Source organism: Mustelus asterias, unplaced genomic scaffold (assembly GCF_964213995.1).
Source record: "Mustelus asterias unplaced genomic scaffold, sMusAst1.hap1.1 HAP1_SCAFFOLD_130, whole genome shotgun sequence".
In the NCBI taxonomy this organism is placed as follows: Eukaryota; Metazoa; Chordata; class Chondrichthyes; order Carcharhiniformes; family Triakidae; genus Mustelus; species Mustelus asterias.
In genome coordinates, this window is record NW_027590164.1 from 301,214 (window position 1) to 316,931 (window position 15,718).

Sequence of the window (15,718 nt, forward strand, 5' to 3'; positions counted from 1 at the left end):
CACAATGAAAAGGAAAATTCTAGGATTGAATACTGAAGGAAAAAGTTTAAAATGTGGGATTATTAAATAGAAATGATTCCCAGACCATGTGGTCATTAGATTAAAACAAAGGAAGATGCTGATGTCCATTTGAGAACTTTTAATCCACCCCTTTTCAAACCAAGGGAGTCTATGTACAAAGAAAGCCCAGGGATGGTAGATAAGGGGGTCTGTAAAACATCATGATGGGGGCACCTATCTGTTCATGAGATGATCACAAAACCCCATAATGCTCAGATACTAATTTCATTGGACCAATATATAATTGATGTAATCTATCACCATTCTGATTGGATTGTGTCCAGCTGGGATGGGCTGAGTAACTGGATAAGAATTGATGATATTCTGTGTTGGGTGGAGTTGCACATGGTCAGCCCCTGTGGCTTCTCCCCGCAATATACTGTTCATTGATCGAATCAGGATTGAGTGTTGAATGATTCTTCTGAGTTTATTCCCCCCAACACACTGGGTACATTACCACTTCATCCTTGGGAGTGGTCTGATAGGCCGTGGTCCAGACTACATATGGACTTTGGAGGACCTTTCATGAATCACGTGTTTGGTTGTTGTAAATGCACATTTGCAATGATTGGAAGCACAGATCATGAGTAATATTCCAGCTCCTGTAGCAATAGAGAAGCTCTGTCAAATTTTCACAAGCCCTGGGTTACCAGATTGGCTTGTTTCAGATAACGACACTCTGTTTACAAGTGAGGTGTTTCAGGAATTCCTGTAAAGGAATGGTCTACGCCATGTGTGTACTGCATCGTTTCATCTGGCTACAAATGGTCTTCATGATGTGGAGATGCTGGCGTTGGGACTGGGGTAAACACAGTAAGAGTTTAACAACACCAGGTTAAATGCGAGTGGCATTTGCTAACAAATAAACCTGTTAGACTTTAACCTGGTGTTGTTAAAACTCTTACTGTACAAATGGTTTGGCAGAAAGAGCTGTTTAAACTCTGAAGGAGGGATTGAAAAGAATGGCAGGCGATACTTTAAGAACAAGCTCTCAAGATTTTTGTTCCAGTTTCGCATCACACCACAATCCACAACCGGACTCTCTCCTGTGGAATTTTTAGGTAGAAGGTTGAAGTCTCATTCGGATCTGCTTCATCCAGATCTCAGAGCAAAAATGAGCAGGAGACAAGAGAAGCAAAAGGAGGGACACGACTACCACTCCAAAGAGAGGCAGTTCAAACCGGGTGATCAGGTTTACATCAGAAACTTTGGGAGTAATCAAATTTTAAACCAAAGTGGTCCAGTATCTTGGGTGGTGAGACTGTAAAACGGAAGAGTTGTTCGCAGACACCAAGACCATATTCGCTTGCGGTGTGACCCCGAGTCAGGAACAGTTTCAGAGTCAGCAACCATTGCTGAGAACATGGCAGAGGGTCATGCTGCTGTGGATGTTCACCAGGAAATGGTTCCAGCTTTGCCAGTTGACTCTGCTGTGGGAGTGGAAGAGGAATGTTCATGTACAGATTCTCAAACTACCTCTTCACCTCCCATTCCAGAAACACCATTACAAGATTTACCAGTGGTATTGTACAGGTCGCAATGCAACCACAAAGCTCCTGACAGACTTCCGTATTGTTAAAGACATTACTTTGTTGTATTTCTGTCCTGATGGGGGATTTAAAGTTAAGGGGAGAAGTGTTACAGAGTGTTCTTCTCAACCTTTCTCCCTTCTGAGCACGTGTGGCTTTGGGCGGGGTTTCAGTCTGCAAGTCCAGGCTGGTTCCAATGCTCCTGTTTCCTTTTGTTTGCCAATGATTTTTAAACTTTGTTATTTATTTACATAAAGAACATCCTGCTTTTAACAATGCATTCGACTACCTTATTTGTGGACTGAAATTCGCACAATTGTGAAGCAGGAGATTAGTTAAATAGACAGCCTGAATTGAGAGACAATTAAAGAATAAATGATTCATTAATACAGATGTTAGGATGGAAATGTAAATTTGAACACAAAAGTTTTTAACTGTTAGAATTATAAACATAAGAATGGTTAAAATGCTGTGGGAATTATAAGATATTGCCTTCTGATGCCAACAGAATAGACAAAACATGACAAGACTTGTTAGGGTGGCACGGTGGCACACTGGATAGCACTGCTGCCTCACAGCGCCAGAGACCTGGGTTTGATTCCCGGCTTGGGTGACTCTGTGGACTTTGCACGTTGTTCCTGTGTCTGCCTGGTTTTCTTCCGGGTGCTCTGGTTTCCTCCCACAGTCCGAAAGATGTGCTGGTTCGGTGCATTGACCATGCTAAATTCTCCCTCAGTCTACCCGAACAGATGCCAGAGTGCGGTGACTCGGGGATTTTCCCAGGAACTTCATTTATTAGTGTCACAAGTCGGCTTACATTAACACTGCAATGAAGTTACTCTGAAAACCAGCATGTCTTTCGGACTGTGGGAGGAAACCGGAGCACCTGAAGGAAACCCACGCAGACATGGGGAGAATGTGCATACTGTGACCCAAAGCCGGGAGTCGAACCCAGGCCCTAGCGCTGTGAGGCAGCAGTGCAAACCACTGTGCCCTACAGAGAGGTGTTGGGAGCTGTTGATTTTACAAGTTATCCATGTTTTTGGAGCCATCACTTCATGTCCTGGTCTGAAAAGGATAGAGAGAAATCTGTTCATAAGATCTTGGAGCAGAATTAGGCCATTCGGCCCATCGAATCTGCTCCATCATTCGATCATGGCTGATGTGCTCCTCATCTCCATGTTCCTGCCTTCTCCCCATTACGTTACATCAGTTCATACATTCAATTGTTAAAGCTGAGCTTTCTCCTTTTACTGTTAATCGATACTTTCCTTTTTTATCTTTCTGACTTGTTACATTTCTAATGGTTAATAAACTTCCTGAATTCACCATTTAAAGTATTCTTTCGAGCCACATGGTTAAGTCACTGGAACCTGGTGTGATTGACAGTTATGGAGTTATTGTAAACAAGAGAACTCCATAAGTCTTAGTTCAAATAAATCACCATTCTCACAAATGGAATGCTATCCTTTATTACGAGAGAAATTGAACACAGAAGTAGATATTCTGCTTCAGTTATACAGGGCGTTACTGAGACTGCATCTTGAACACCGGGTGCAGCTTTGTCTCCAATTAAACAAAGGATCGTAGGATCCCTGCAGTACAGACGGAGGCCGTTCTGCCCATCGAGTCTGTACCAAACAGCATCCCACCCAGGCCCTATTCCCATAACCCCACACATTTACCCTGCTAATCCCCCCCGACACAAGGGTCAATTTAACATGGCCAATCCACCTAACCCGCACATCTTTGGACTGTGGGAGGAAACCGGAGCACCCGGATGAAACCCACACAGACATGGAAGAACATGCAAACTCCACACAGACAGTGACCCAGGCTGGAATTGAACCTGGGTCCCTGGCGCTGTGAGGCAGCTGCACTAACCACTGTGCCACCGTGCTGCCCCATTTTATAAATACCATGGAAACAGTTCAGAGGAGATTTACTAGATTGATTCCCAATCCAGTAGTGTGAAATGTTAACTCTGTTTCTCTCTCCACAGATGCTGCCAGACCTGCTGCGTTTTTCCAGTCCTTCCTGTATTTATTTTAGATCTACCTGTAGTGGGGGGAAAAACACTATTTACTATCCAGGATAAAATAAATGTCCTTCATCAGCTTTTGTGGATCATTTCAGTGGCAATGTGCTCTCCCAGGCTCAAAGAGCATTAGCCCCACTGGAAGCAAAGTCGTGCGATCGGCCAGTCCAGCAGAAAGAATCTCTCCTACCCTTCCACTTCACCAACTATAAGAATAAACATGGTTCAGTCCTGGATGTGATTAATGGCAGGAATAACAGCAGAATCCAACCCGTCATCACTTGTGAACTTGCTGGTGTGTCCGCAGGCTAGATGACTGAGTGAATCCCTTCCCACACACACAGCAAGTGAACGGTCTCTCCCCAGTGTGAACTCGCTGGTGTATCCGCAGGTGGGATGACGTTCTAAATCTCTTTGTGCAGTGAGAGCAGCTGAACGGTCTGTCCTCAGTGTGAATGCGCTGGTGAATCATCAGTTCCCGAGAGCTTTTGAAATCACTTCCACAGTCAGAACATTTAAATGGTCTCTCATTGGTGTGAGTGAGATTGTGGTTCTGCAGGCTGGATGACTGAGTGAATCCCTTCCCACACACAGAGCAGGTGAACGGTCTTTCCCCAGTGTGAACTCGCTGGTGTATCCGCAGGTGGGATGGCGTTCTAAATTTCTTTGCGCAGTGAGAGCAGCTGAACGGTCTCTCCCCAGTGTGAATGCGCTGGTGGATAATCAGTTCCCGAGAGCTTTTGAAACCACTCCCACAGTCAGAGCATTTAAAGGGTCTCTCATTGCTATGAGTGACTTTGTGTTTTGACAGGTTGGATAACTGCGTAAATCCTTTTCCACACACCAAGCAGGTGAACGGTCTCTCCCCAGTGTGAATGCGCTGGTGAATCATCAGTTCCCGAGAGGTTTTGAAATCACGCCCACAGTCAGAGCATTTAAAGGGTTTCTCATTGCTGTGAGTGACTTTGTGTTTCGACAGGTTGGATAACTGCATAAATCCTTTCCCACACACCAAGCAGGTGAATGGTCTCTCTCCAGTGTGAACACGCTGGTGTTTCTGCAGATCGGGTAAATGAGCGAATCCGTTCCCACACTCAAAGCAGATGAACGCTCTTTCTCCAGTATGAACCAGCTGATGACGCTGCAGATTATATAACCGAGTGAATCTCTGCCCACACACAGAGCAGGTGAATGGCCTCTCCCCGGTGTGACTGCGTCGATGAATTTCCAGTTTACAGGGAGCTCTGTATCTCTTCCCACAGTCCCCACATTTCCACCGTTTCTCCATGGTGCGGGTGTCCTTGTGACTCTCCAGGTTAAACAATCAGTTAAATCTCACACAGAACACGGGTACAGTCTCTCCCGCTGTGAATGCTGCGATGTATTTTCAGGCTGTGTAACTGGTTAAAGCTCTTTCCACACTCAGTGCACTGGAACACTCTCACTCGGGTGTATCTGTGCCTTGGTGCTTTTCCAGTCACATTGATATTAAAGGCCCGTTGATGCAGACAGAACAGAGAAACATTTCTCCTTCCAGATTCAAAGGCTGATAATATTCAGGTCCGATGAATTGAGTGAGGGTGTCGGATGCTGATGTGATGTTTGTTTCAAGATTTTGGTCTGTCAATCCTCACCTTCTCATATCCTGTAAACGAGTTTGAAAAATTCATCAATGTCAGCACAGGATAGAAATTCAGAACAGACAATTCTAGTTTCTATGGAACATTCTTCCTCTCTCATTCCCCAAAAGCTGTATATCTCCATCCCAAACACTCTCCCTCCATTCTCACTCTGCTGTATCTAATATTCACCCTCCCAATTCTCCTGAAGGTGCTGATTGACAGATCCATGCTCACTGCTTCCTGTCCTGGACACAGAGAGCTGGAAATCTCCATGCTGGCTGCCAGACAGATATATGTCTGTCTGACTGGACTAACAAACATAGAAACCCTACAGTGCAGAAAGAGGCCATTTGGCCCATCGAGTCTGCACCAATCACAATCCCACCCAGGCCATACCCCGATATCTCTACATATTTCCCTGTTAATCCCTCTAACCTACACATCTCAGGACACTAAGGGGCATTTTTTAGCATGGCCAATCAACCTAACCCGCACATCTTTGGACTGTGGGAGGAAACCAGAGCACCCGGAGGAAACCCACACAGACACGAGGAGAATGTGCAAACTCCACACAGACAGTGACCCAAGCCGGGAATCGAACCCAGGTCCCTGGAGCTGTGAAGCAGCAGTGCTAACCACTGTGCTACCGTGCCGCCCCATAAATGTTTCTGCCCGGTTTCGAACCAGGGACCTTTCGCGTGTGAGGCGAACTTGATAACCACTACACTACAATGTGTGGAATGTACAGACTGGATTCACTTCCTTTCCCTTCAGTTGCTGCAAGTTCCCAATTTCCCCCAGAATGAGAAAAGAAATGGAAAGGGGGAGAAAAGAAAGTGTTTTACTCACAGATGTGGGCCTCTTTTAAGGTAAAAGAAGCGGCTTTGCATTGCCCAGGAATCGAACCCATGCCTCCCGCATGACAGGCAAGAATTCTACCACTGAACCACCAATGCACAGGGCAGAGAAAACTGCTCAGTTCTTTCAACCAGTGCTTTCACATGCAAAGAAATGTGATGATTTGCAGCAGCAAATTCAATGCTACTAACACACACACAACAACACTGTTGGTTTCTTTTTGTTTATTACAAATACGTTAATACAAAACAATTACAAATACACAAAAAACAAATGTGAAAAAATACATTACCAATGGCTAACGCCATCCATTTATCAGTTACTACCTTCCATTTCGGAAGGGTTCATCGTCAATTACAGTTTTCCAGGGCATTGCCCTCAAAATACACCTTCATTTACAAATCATAATCTACAAATCTACAAACATTAACACAACACTACAACTGTACACAACAAAAAATAAACACTGAAGCATAAGGGCACCGTCCCCTGGGTTTGTCCACCTGCCGGGGGATGCAACCCTCCAGTGGTACTCATATCCGGGGGTTACACCTTACGGATGTTCAGCCGGAGGGGGGAAATGGGGGAAACCACCCCGCCTACTCAATCCGGAATCCCTTCCGGAATTTCAGCCGGGGCGGTGGGAGAGTCTCTCCAGGGTACTCAGTTCGGGCCTGCCTTCCCAATTTTTCTCCCGGAGAATAAAATCCCTCTGGTGTTACTATGTCCGGGGCTTCACCACCCAGAACTTTCCCCAAGTGGATGTCACACCCCCCGGGGGTGACTCCATCCAGGGGGGGATGCCCCCCAGGCCACAATAACGCAAGAAAATAGACGGGGGCCGGAACCACCAACTATCATAACAGGAAAACCACATATTACAATAACAAACAATCCATGAACAACCATACAATTGTGAAACATTTCGGAGGCATCGCCTTCCAGAGCTTCGCCCATCAACATTCCACCGTCCGAAGTCGACAACGCTCAACTACAGTCCTCCAAAGTCCACCACTCCGGGCCAGAACTTCCAAAATCACACCCATAGGGGCTGCACCGTCTGGGGTCACACCTTCCGCGGCTGAACCTTCCGAAACCATAGTTCCCAAATGGCTCCTCCCTGGCTTGGGTCTTCCGAGATTGCATCTACCTGGGCCACGCCTTTCAAGGCACAGGAATCCCAGCGAGAGCAGCATTCAACAAGCCCCAGCCGAAACAAAAAGTTCTTACACAAGTCACGAACCCAAGCACTTGAAACAGAAACTTCACGCCGACCAAGGCGTTCCTCCCAGCGGCCACATTTCCAAAAGCTCACCGCAAGGCGCGCATTAAGCCCGCCTTGAACTCCTTATCCTCTGCCCGCCCCCTGCCTGGAGCACACCATACTGGCCAACACGCAAAGCGAACGGCCAATATGGTGGACTGGCTGGACAATCCAATCTTTCCCACTCACAGATGTTGGAGAGAGGAGGAAGATTGAATCTGTCCACTCCCCCAAGGCCCGGGGCTGCGCATGTCCAAGGGAGAGGGGAAGCTGCGCATGTGCGGGGGAGTGCCCATCCACTGACCTTCATTCTGAGGTGTTGACCAATGGGAACTCTGGAGGACCGGAAGGACTTTGGTCCTCCAGCCAATCAGAGCTCCCCATTGTCTGAATGCGGAAGTTAGACAATGAGCTTGTTCAGCTGCTCATTCCTGCCCAGCAAAGCTGCTGCTGCTTCTCTCTGAATGGAGATTGAACTTCAGACAGACTCAACCTTCCTCCTGTCTCTAATATCTGGGAGAGTGTGGGTCAGTGGCGCAATGGATAACGCGTCTGACTATGGATCAGAAGATTCCAGGTTCGACTCCTGGCTGGCTCGATGTCAATTTGAAAAATAGTTTGTGAACTCCTTTTGACCTAAAAGAGGCCAACATCTGTGAATAAAACACTTGCTTTGTTCCCCTTTTGCGTTTCTTTTGCATTCTGGGGGAAATTGGGGACTTGTTGAATTTTTAACTTCCAGGTCACCACTCGCTGCCTAAATAAAAATCCTCCTCACATTCTTCATGTATCTGTAACCAGGTAATACAGTGCATTACACACATCATCAGTCTGCTCATTTATGGCCAAATGTAAAACTTTAACGTGGCTGTCAGCTTGAAGATTAATCATGGATCATTTGCACTTCCACAACCCTCTGAGGCAGCGGGTTCCAGGTAATGACCTTTCTGCACCAAAATAAAATTCTTCCCCACATCCTTCCCTTTCTCCCAATCCAGTTATCCGGTCCCACATATGGCACAGATTTTAATTTCTAGTGTGTAGGCCGGTCGTTACACATAGATTTTCAGATCTCTGTGTCCAATATAGAAAGTGGTCAGCATGGATCCATTAATCAGCCTGAATCAGCACCTTCAATAGACTTGGGAGGTTGTATACTCAGGAGAGCGCAGTGAGAATTGAGGGAGAGTGTGTGGGATGGAGATTGACAGATTTTGGAGAATGAGAGAGGAAAGAATGTTCCATAGAAACTAGAATTGTCTGTTCTGAATTTCTATCCTGTACTGACAATGATGTCTATTGTAAATTCCTTTCATAGATATCAGGAGGTGAGGATTTATAGACAGAAATTTCAAACTAAACATCACATCAAGATTTGACAGTCATTCGATTTATTGGGACCTGAATATCATCGACCTTTGAATCTAGAAAAGCAATGTTGGAGTACTGTGTGCAGTTCTGGTCCCCACATTACAGGAAGGATGTGGAGGCTTTGGAGAGGGTGCAGAGGAGGTTTACCAGGATGTTGCCTGGTATGGAGGGGAGATCCTATGAGGAGAGGCTGAGGGATTTGGGATTGTTTTCGCTGGAAAGGCGGCGGCTAAGAGGGGATCTTATTGAAACATATAAGATGATTAGAGGTTTAGATAGGGTGGATAGTGATAGCCTTTTTCCTCTGATGGAGAAATCCAGCACGAGGGGGCATGGCTTTAAATTGAGGGGGGGTAGTTATAGAACCGATGTCAGGGGTAGGTTCTTTACCCAGAGGGTGGTGAGGGATTGGAATGCCCTGCCAGCATCAGTAGTAAATGCGCCTAGTTTGGGGGCGTTTAAGAGATCCGTAGATAGGTTCATGGACGAAAAGAAATTGGTTTAGGTTGGAGGGTCACAGTTTTTTTTTTTTTTAACTGGTCGGTGCAACATCGTGGGCCGAAGGGCCTGTTCTGCGCTGTAATGTTCTATGTTCTATGTTCTATGTTTGTCTGATCTGTTTGCTTCAGGAGATTTTAAACATCAGTGTGACTGGAACACACCCGAGTGAGAGTGTTCCAGTCCACTGATAGTGGAAAGAGCTTTAACCAGTTACACAGGCTGAAACAACATTGCACCGTTTACAGTGAAGAGAGACCGTACACGTGTTCTGTGTGGACAAGGATTCAACTGATCATCAAACCTGGAGAGTCACAAGGACACCCGCATCATGGAGAAACTGTGGAAGTGTGACGATTGTGGACAAGGATTCATGTTGCCCTGTGATTTGGAAATTCATCAACGCAGTCACACTCGGGAGAGACCCTTCACTTGCTCAGTGTGTGGGAAGGGATACATTAAGTTCTCCCACCTGCTGAGTCACAATCTCACTCACACCAATGAGAGACCTTTTAAATGCTCTGACTGTGGGAGCGGATTCAAAAGCTCTGGAGAACTGGTGTCCCACCAGCGCATTCACAGTGAGGAGAGACCATTCAGCTGCTCTCACTGCACAATGAAATTTAAATGGTCATCCACACTGCGGAGACATCAGCGAGTTCACACTGGGGAGAGACCGTTCAGCTGCTCCATGTGTGGGAAGGGATTCTCTCGGTCCTCCGAACTGCGGGCACACCAACGAATTCACACTGGGGAGAGACCGTTCACCTGCAATGTGTGTGGGAAGGGATTCTTTCGGTCATCCGCCCTGCTGACGCACAAAGTCACTCACACCAATGAGAGACCCTTTAAATGCTCTGACTGTGAGAGTTGCTTCAAAAGTTCTCGGGATCTGATGTCCCACCAGCGCATTCACACTGAGGACAGACCTTTCAGCTGCTCTCTCTGCACAATGAGATTTAGATCATCATCAAACCTGCGGAACCACCAGCGAGTTCACTCCGGGGAGAGACCATTCACTTGCTCTGACTGTGGGAAGGGATTCACGCAGTTATCCACCCTGCTGACACACCAGCGACTTCACACCGGAGAGAGGCCATTCACCTGCTCTGTGTGTGGGAAGGGATTCACTAATTTACCCAACCTGCTGAGTCATAAAGTCACTCACACCAGTGAGAGGCCCTTTAAATGCTCGGACTGTGGGAGTGAATTCAAAATTTCTGGGGAACTGGTGTCCCACCAGCGCATTCACACTGAGGAGAGACCGTTCAGCTGCTCTCTCTGCACAAAGAGGTTTAAGAGGTCATCCACACTGCAGAGACACCAGCGAGTTCACACCGGGGAGAGACCGTTCATCTGCTCTGTGTGTGGGAAGGGATTCAGTCAGTCATTCACCCTGCTGACACACCAGCGTCTTCACACCGAGGAGAGACCATTTACCTGCACCGAGTGTGGGAAGGGATTCACTCAGTCATCCACCCTGCTGACTCACCAGCAAGTTCACAGCGGGGAGAGACCGTTCACCTGCTCCGAGTGTGGGAACAGATTCACTCGGTTATCCAGCCTGCACAGACACAAAGTCACTCACTCCCAGGAAAGACCCTTTAAATGCTCTGACTGTGGGAGTGGCTTCAAAATTTCTGAGCATCTGATAGATCACCAGCGCATTCACACTGGGGAGAGACCATTCAGCTGCTCTCACTGCACAAAGAGGTTTGGAAGGACATGCACACTGAGGAGACACCAGCGAGTTCACACTGGGAGAGATCATTCACCTGCTCTGTGTGTACGAAAGGATTCACTCGATACCCCAGCTGCTGATACACAATGTCCCTCACACCCAGGAGAGACCCTTTAAATGCTCTGACTGTGGGAATGGTTTCAAAAGCTCTCAGCAACTGATGATCCACCAGTCCAATCACAGCTGCTGTGTGTGGGAAGAAATTCACCAGTTCATCCCTCCTGCTGAGACACCAGCAGGTTCACAAGTGATGACAGGGGTTGAATTCTGCTGTTATTGCTGCTGTTAATCACATCCAAGACTGAACCATGTTCATTCTGACAGTTGGTGAAGTGGGAGGGGCGGAGGGTTTCTTTCTGCTGGACTGGCCGGTCTCACAATTTTGCTTCCAGTGGGCTGGTGCTCTTTGAGCCTGGGAAAGCACATTTCCACTGAAATGACCCACACAAACTGACGAAGAACATTTATTTTATCCTGGACAGTAAATAGTGTTTTTCCTCCCACTGCAGGTCGATCTAAAATAAATACATTTGTCTCTGTTCCATTGAGTCTACAGCACAGGGCCAGGCCAGTCGGCCCAATTGGTCTGTGTCAGTATTTATGCTCCACATGAGCCTCCACCCACCCCTCTTCACCTCCCCCCATCAGCATATCCTTCTATTCCTCTCTCCCTCATGTATGTATCTAGCTTCCCCTTCAATGTATTCATGCTGTTCACCTCAACCACTCGCTGTGATAGTGAGTTCCACATTCTCACCACTCGCTGGGTAAAGAGGTTTCTCACTGAAATCCCTGTTGGATTATTGAACCCCTTTCATAACCTTAAATTCTTCCATCAGGTCACCCTTCAGTCTTCTCTTTTCTGGAGAAAAGCAGCCCCAGTCTTTCCTGAGGGTTAAATGCTCTCAGTTCTGGGATTATTCTTGTGAATCGTTGTTGCTCCTTCTCCAGTGCCTCTATTTCCTTTTTCTAAATGGAGATCACAAATGTTGACAGTGCTCCCAGTGTAGCCGAACCCTGATTCTAAACAAGTTGAACAGAACCTCCCTGCTTGTCAATTCTATCCCTCTGGAATGGAACCCTATACATGGGCCCCACACTTTAGGAAAGATGTGAAGTTCTTAGAGAGGGTGCAGAGGAGATTTACGAGAATGACTCCAGGGATGAGGGACTTCAGTGAGTTCGAGAGACTGGAGCAGCTGATCGGTAAGGAAATTAGGGGTTATGGGGATCCGGCGGGTAAGTGGAACTGATCCACTTCAGATCAGCCATGATCTTATTGAATGGCGGGGCAGGCTCGAGGGGCTAGATGGCCGACTCCTGTTCCTATTTCTTATGTTCTTATGTTCTCTTATGTTCTTTCTTTAGATCAGACAGGCAGTAGGATTGGGAATGGGGCCATTCAGCCCATTGAGTCCATGCTGGCTCTCTGTAGATCAAACTGTTGCCCTGTTCTCTCTCCGTGTCCCTGCAGATTGATTTCCCTGAAATGCCCGTCCAATTTCCTTTTGGAAACATTCCATTATCTCTGCTTCAGCCGCTCGTAGGAAGTGAGTCCCAGATATTTACCACTTCAAATGCAAACGAGGAGCAGAGAGCACAAAAGGAGGCCATGTGACCCATTGTGCCCCTGCTGCCTCTTCAAACATTCTCAGCAACAAGGTCAAGGAAGACATGTTAAATTCTAACATGTGACTGGAGCTTTATTTTAAAAATTAATGTTGGATTCACCTACATGCTTGTGGAAGCTGCATAGCCAGCAGGAATTGTATAAACTAAGAATTTCTTCTATGAATTTGATCAGTTGGAGGACATTATATTCTGTCAAATCTGGCTCAAGAATAAGGTTGATTGCTCAGTTCAAGTAAGAAGGAAAGCTATTGGCTTGCAGCAAGTGTCTTTTCGAACCAGTATATCTTGTATTAACCTTATTCAGTTGTGGGACATGGGCGTCGCTGGCTGGCCAACATTTATTGCCCATCCCGAGATGCCCTTGTTCAGAGGGCAGTTGAGAGTCAACCACATTGCACAAACTAAATGTGTTCATTAAATATTACTGTATTTAGAACAAAGAAAAAGAAGTTACAGCACAGGAACAGGCCCTTCAGCCCTCCAAGCCTGCACTGACCATGCTGCCTGACTAAACTAAAACCCCCTACCCTTCCGGGGACCATATCCCTCTATTCCCATCCTTTTCATGTATTTGTTAAGACGCCCCTTAAAAGTCAGAACCATATCCGCTTCCACTACCTCCCCCAGCAACGAGTTCCAGGCACCCACTACTCTGTGTATAAAAAATCTGCCTCGTACATCTCCTTTAAACCTTGCCCCTCGCACCTTAAACCTGTGTCCCCTAGTAATTGACTCTTCCACCCTGGGAAAAAGCTTCTGACTATCCACTCTGTCCATGCCTCTCATAATCTTGTAGACTTCTATCAGGTCGCCCCTCAACCTCCGTCGTTCCAGTGAGAACAAATCAAGTTTCTCCAACCTCTCCGCATAGCTAATGCCCTCCATACCAGGCAACATCCGGGTAAATATTTTCTGTGCCCTCTCCAAAGCCTCCACATCCTTCTGATAGTGTGGCGACCGGAATTGAACACTGTATTCCAAGTGTGGCCTAACTAAGCTTCTATAAAGCTGCAACATGACTTGCCAATTTTTAAACTCAATGCCCCAGCCAATGAAGGCAAGCATGCCGTATGCCTTCTTGACTACCTTCTCCGCCTGCATTGCCACTTTCAGTGACCTGTGTACCTGTACACCCTTTGCCGATCAATACTCCTAAGGGTTTTGCCATTTACTGTATATTTCCTAACTGTATTAGACCTTCCAAAATGCATTACCTCACATTTGTCCAGATTAAACTCCATCTGCCATCACTCTGCCCAAGACTCCAACCAATCTATATCCTGCTGTATCCTCTGATGGTCCTCATCACTATCCGCAAATCCACCAACCTTTGTGTCGTCCGCAAACTTCCTAATCAAACCAGTTACATTTTCCTCCAAATCATTTATATATATATATATAACAAACAGCAAGGTCCCAGCACTGATCCCTGAGGAACGCCACTTGTCACAGCTCTCAATTCAGAAACGCACCCTTCCACTGCTACTCTCTGTCTTCTTTGACCGAGCCAGTTCTGTATCCACCTTGCCAACTCACCTCTGATCCCATGCGACTTCTCCTTCTGCACCAATCTGCCATGAGGGACCTTGTCTAAGTCCATGTGGACAACATCCACTGCTCTACCCTTATCAATCATCTTCGTCACTTCCTCGAAAAACTCGACCAAGTCCGTGAGACACGACCTCCCCTTCACAAAACCATGTTGCCTCTCACTAATACATCCACTTATTTCCAAGTGGGAATAAATCCTGTCTCGAAGAATTCTCTCCAATAATTTCCCTATCACTGATGTAAGGCTCACTGGCCTGTAATTACCTGGATTATTCTTGCTACCTTTCTTAAACAAAGAAACAACATTGGCTATTCTCCAATCCTCTGGGACCTCCCCTGTATGATGTGGAGATGCCGGCGTTGGACTAGGGTAAACACAGTAAGAAGTTTAACAACACCAGGTTCCTCTGGCTCCACACATAGATTCCCTCCCCTATCCTTGAGTGGGCCGACCCTCTCCCTGGCTACCTTCTTGTTCTTTATATATGTATAAAAAGCCTTGGGATTTTCCTTAATCCTGCTGGCCAATGATTTTTCGTGACCCCTTTTAGCCCTCCTTACTCCTTGCTTACGTTTCTTTCTACTTTCCTTCTATTCCACACTTGCTTCGTGTGTTCCTCCCCTGTAGCCAGTGAGGATACAAAGATCTCTCTGAAGACCCCAGAAATTTCCTCCCTTGCCTCTCTCAGTATTCTGGGGTATATCCCATCAGGCCTTGGGGACTTGTCTACCTTAATGTTTCTCAAGAACCCCAATACCACCTCCTTTTTAATCTCAACATGACTCAAACTATCTACATATCCTTTCCCAGACTCATCAACCACCAAGTCCTCTTTGGTGAATACTGACGCAAAGTACTCATTTAATACCTCGCCCATTTCCTCTGGCTCCACACATAGATTCCCTCCCTTGTCCTTGAGTGGGCCAACCCTCTCCCTGGCTACCCTCTTGCTCTTTATATATGTATAAAAAGCCTTGGGATTTTCCTTAATCCTGCTGGCCAATGCTTTTTCGTGACCCCTTTTAGCCCTCCTTACTCCTTGCTGAAGTTTCTTTCTACTTTCCTTGTATTCCACACTTGCTTTGTGTGTTCCCAGCCTCCTAGCTTTGACAAATGTTTCGTTTTTCTCTTTGACGAGGCTCACAATATCTCTCGTTATCCAAGGTTCCCAAAACTTGCCATACTTATCCTTCATCCTTACAGGAATGTGCCAGTCCTGAATCCCTATCAGCTTACACTTGAAAGCCTCCCACATGCCAGATGTTGATTTGCCCTCAAACATCTGCCCCATCTGGTAGCTATTTATTAGCTACCAGTCATTAACAGATGAGAAAGTCATGAGCCTTAATTGAGTTATAGTTAATCAATGAATAATGAATCAGTAGTTCTAGTAAAAGATTGAGTTTTATTTGCTGTAAGAGTTTAATTGCTGTGGATGTAAAGAATGTGCAATGAGGATAAATGTACTGGCGAGAGAGACCTTCAAGCTCTGGTTAGCCTCAACATTTGAAACTGTGAGAATAAGGGATTGTATCGAATCAGATAAAGGGATA

General features: G+C 46.3%; 2 protein-coding genes and 1 non-coding gene across 3 annotated transcripts in view; 2 read left to right on the forward strand and 1 right to left on the reverse strand.

The window, feature by feature from the left end:
• The window catches only part of LOC144484873 (uncharacterized), a 186,099-nt gene that overhangs the window by 34,049 nt on the left and 136,332 nt on the right, over nt 1–15,718 (forward strand). The window lies entirely within an intron of this gene.
• The window catches only part of LOC144484874 (uncharacterized), an 85,818-nt gene continuing 73,782 nt past the window's right edge, over nt 3,683–15,718 (reverse strand). Inside the window, exon 5 of the mRNA XM_078203236.1 lies at nt 3,683–4,823. Coding sequence (XP_078059362.1) covers nt 3,905–4,823 — 919 coding nt within the window. The 3' untranslated portion in view covers nt 3,683–3,904. The remainder of the gene's footprint in view (nt 4,824–15,718) is intronic.
• Nucleotides 7,897–7,969, forward strand: trnah-aug (transfer RNA histidin (anticodon AUG)). Its single transcript has one exon. It is a non-coding gene; the product is annotated as a tRNA-His (tRNA).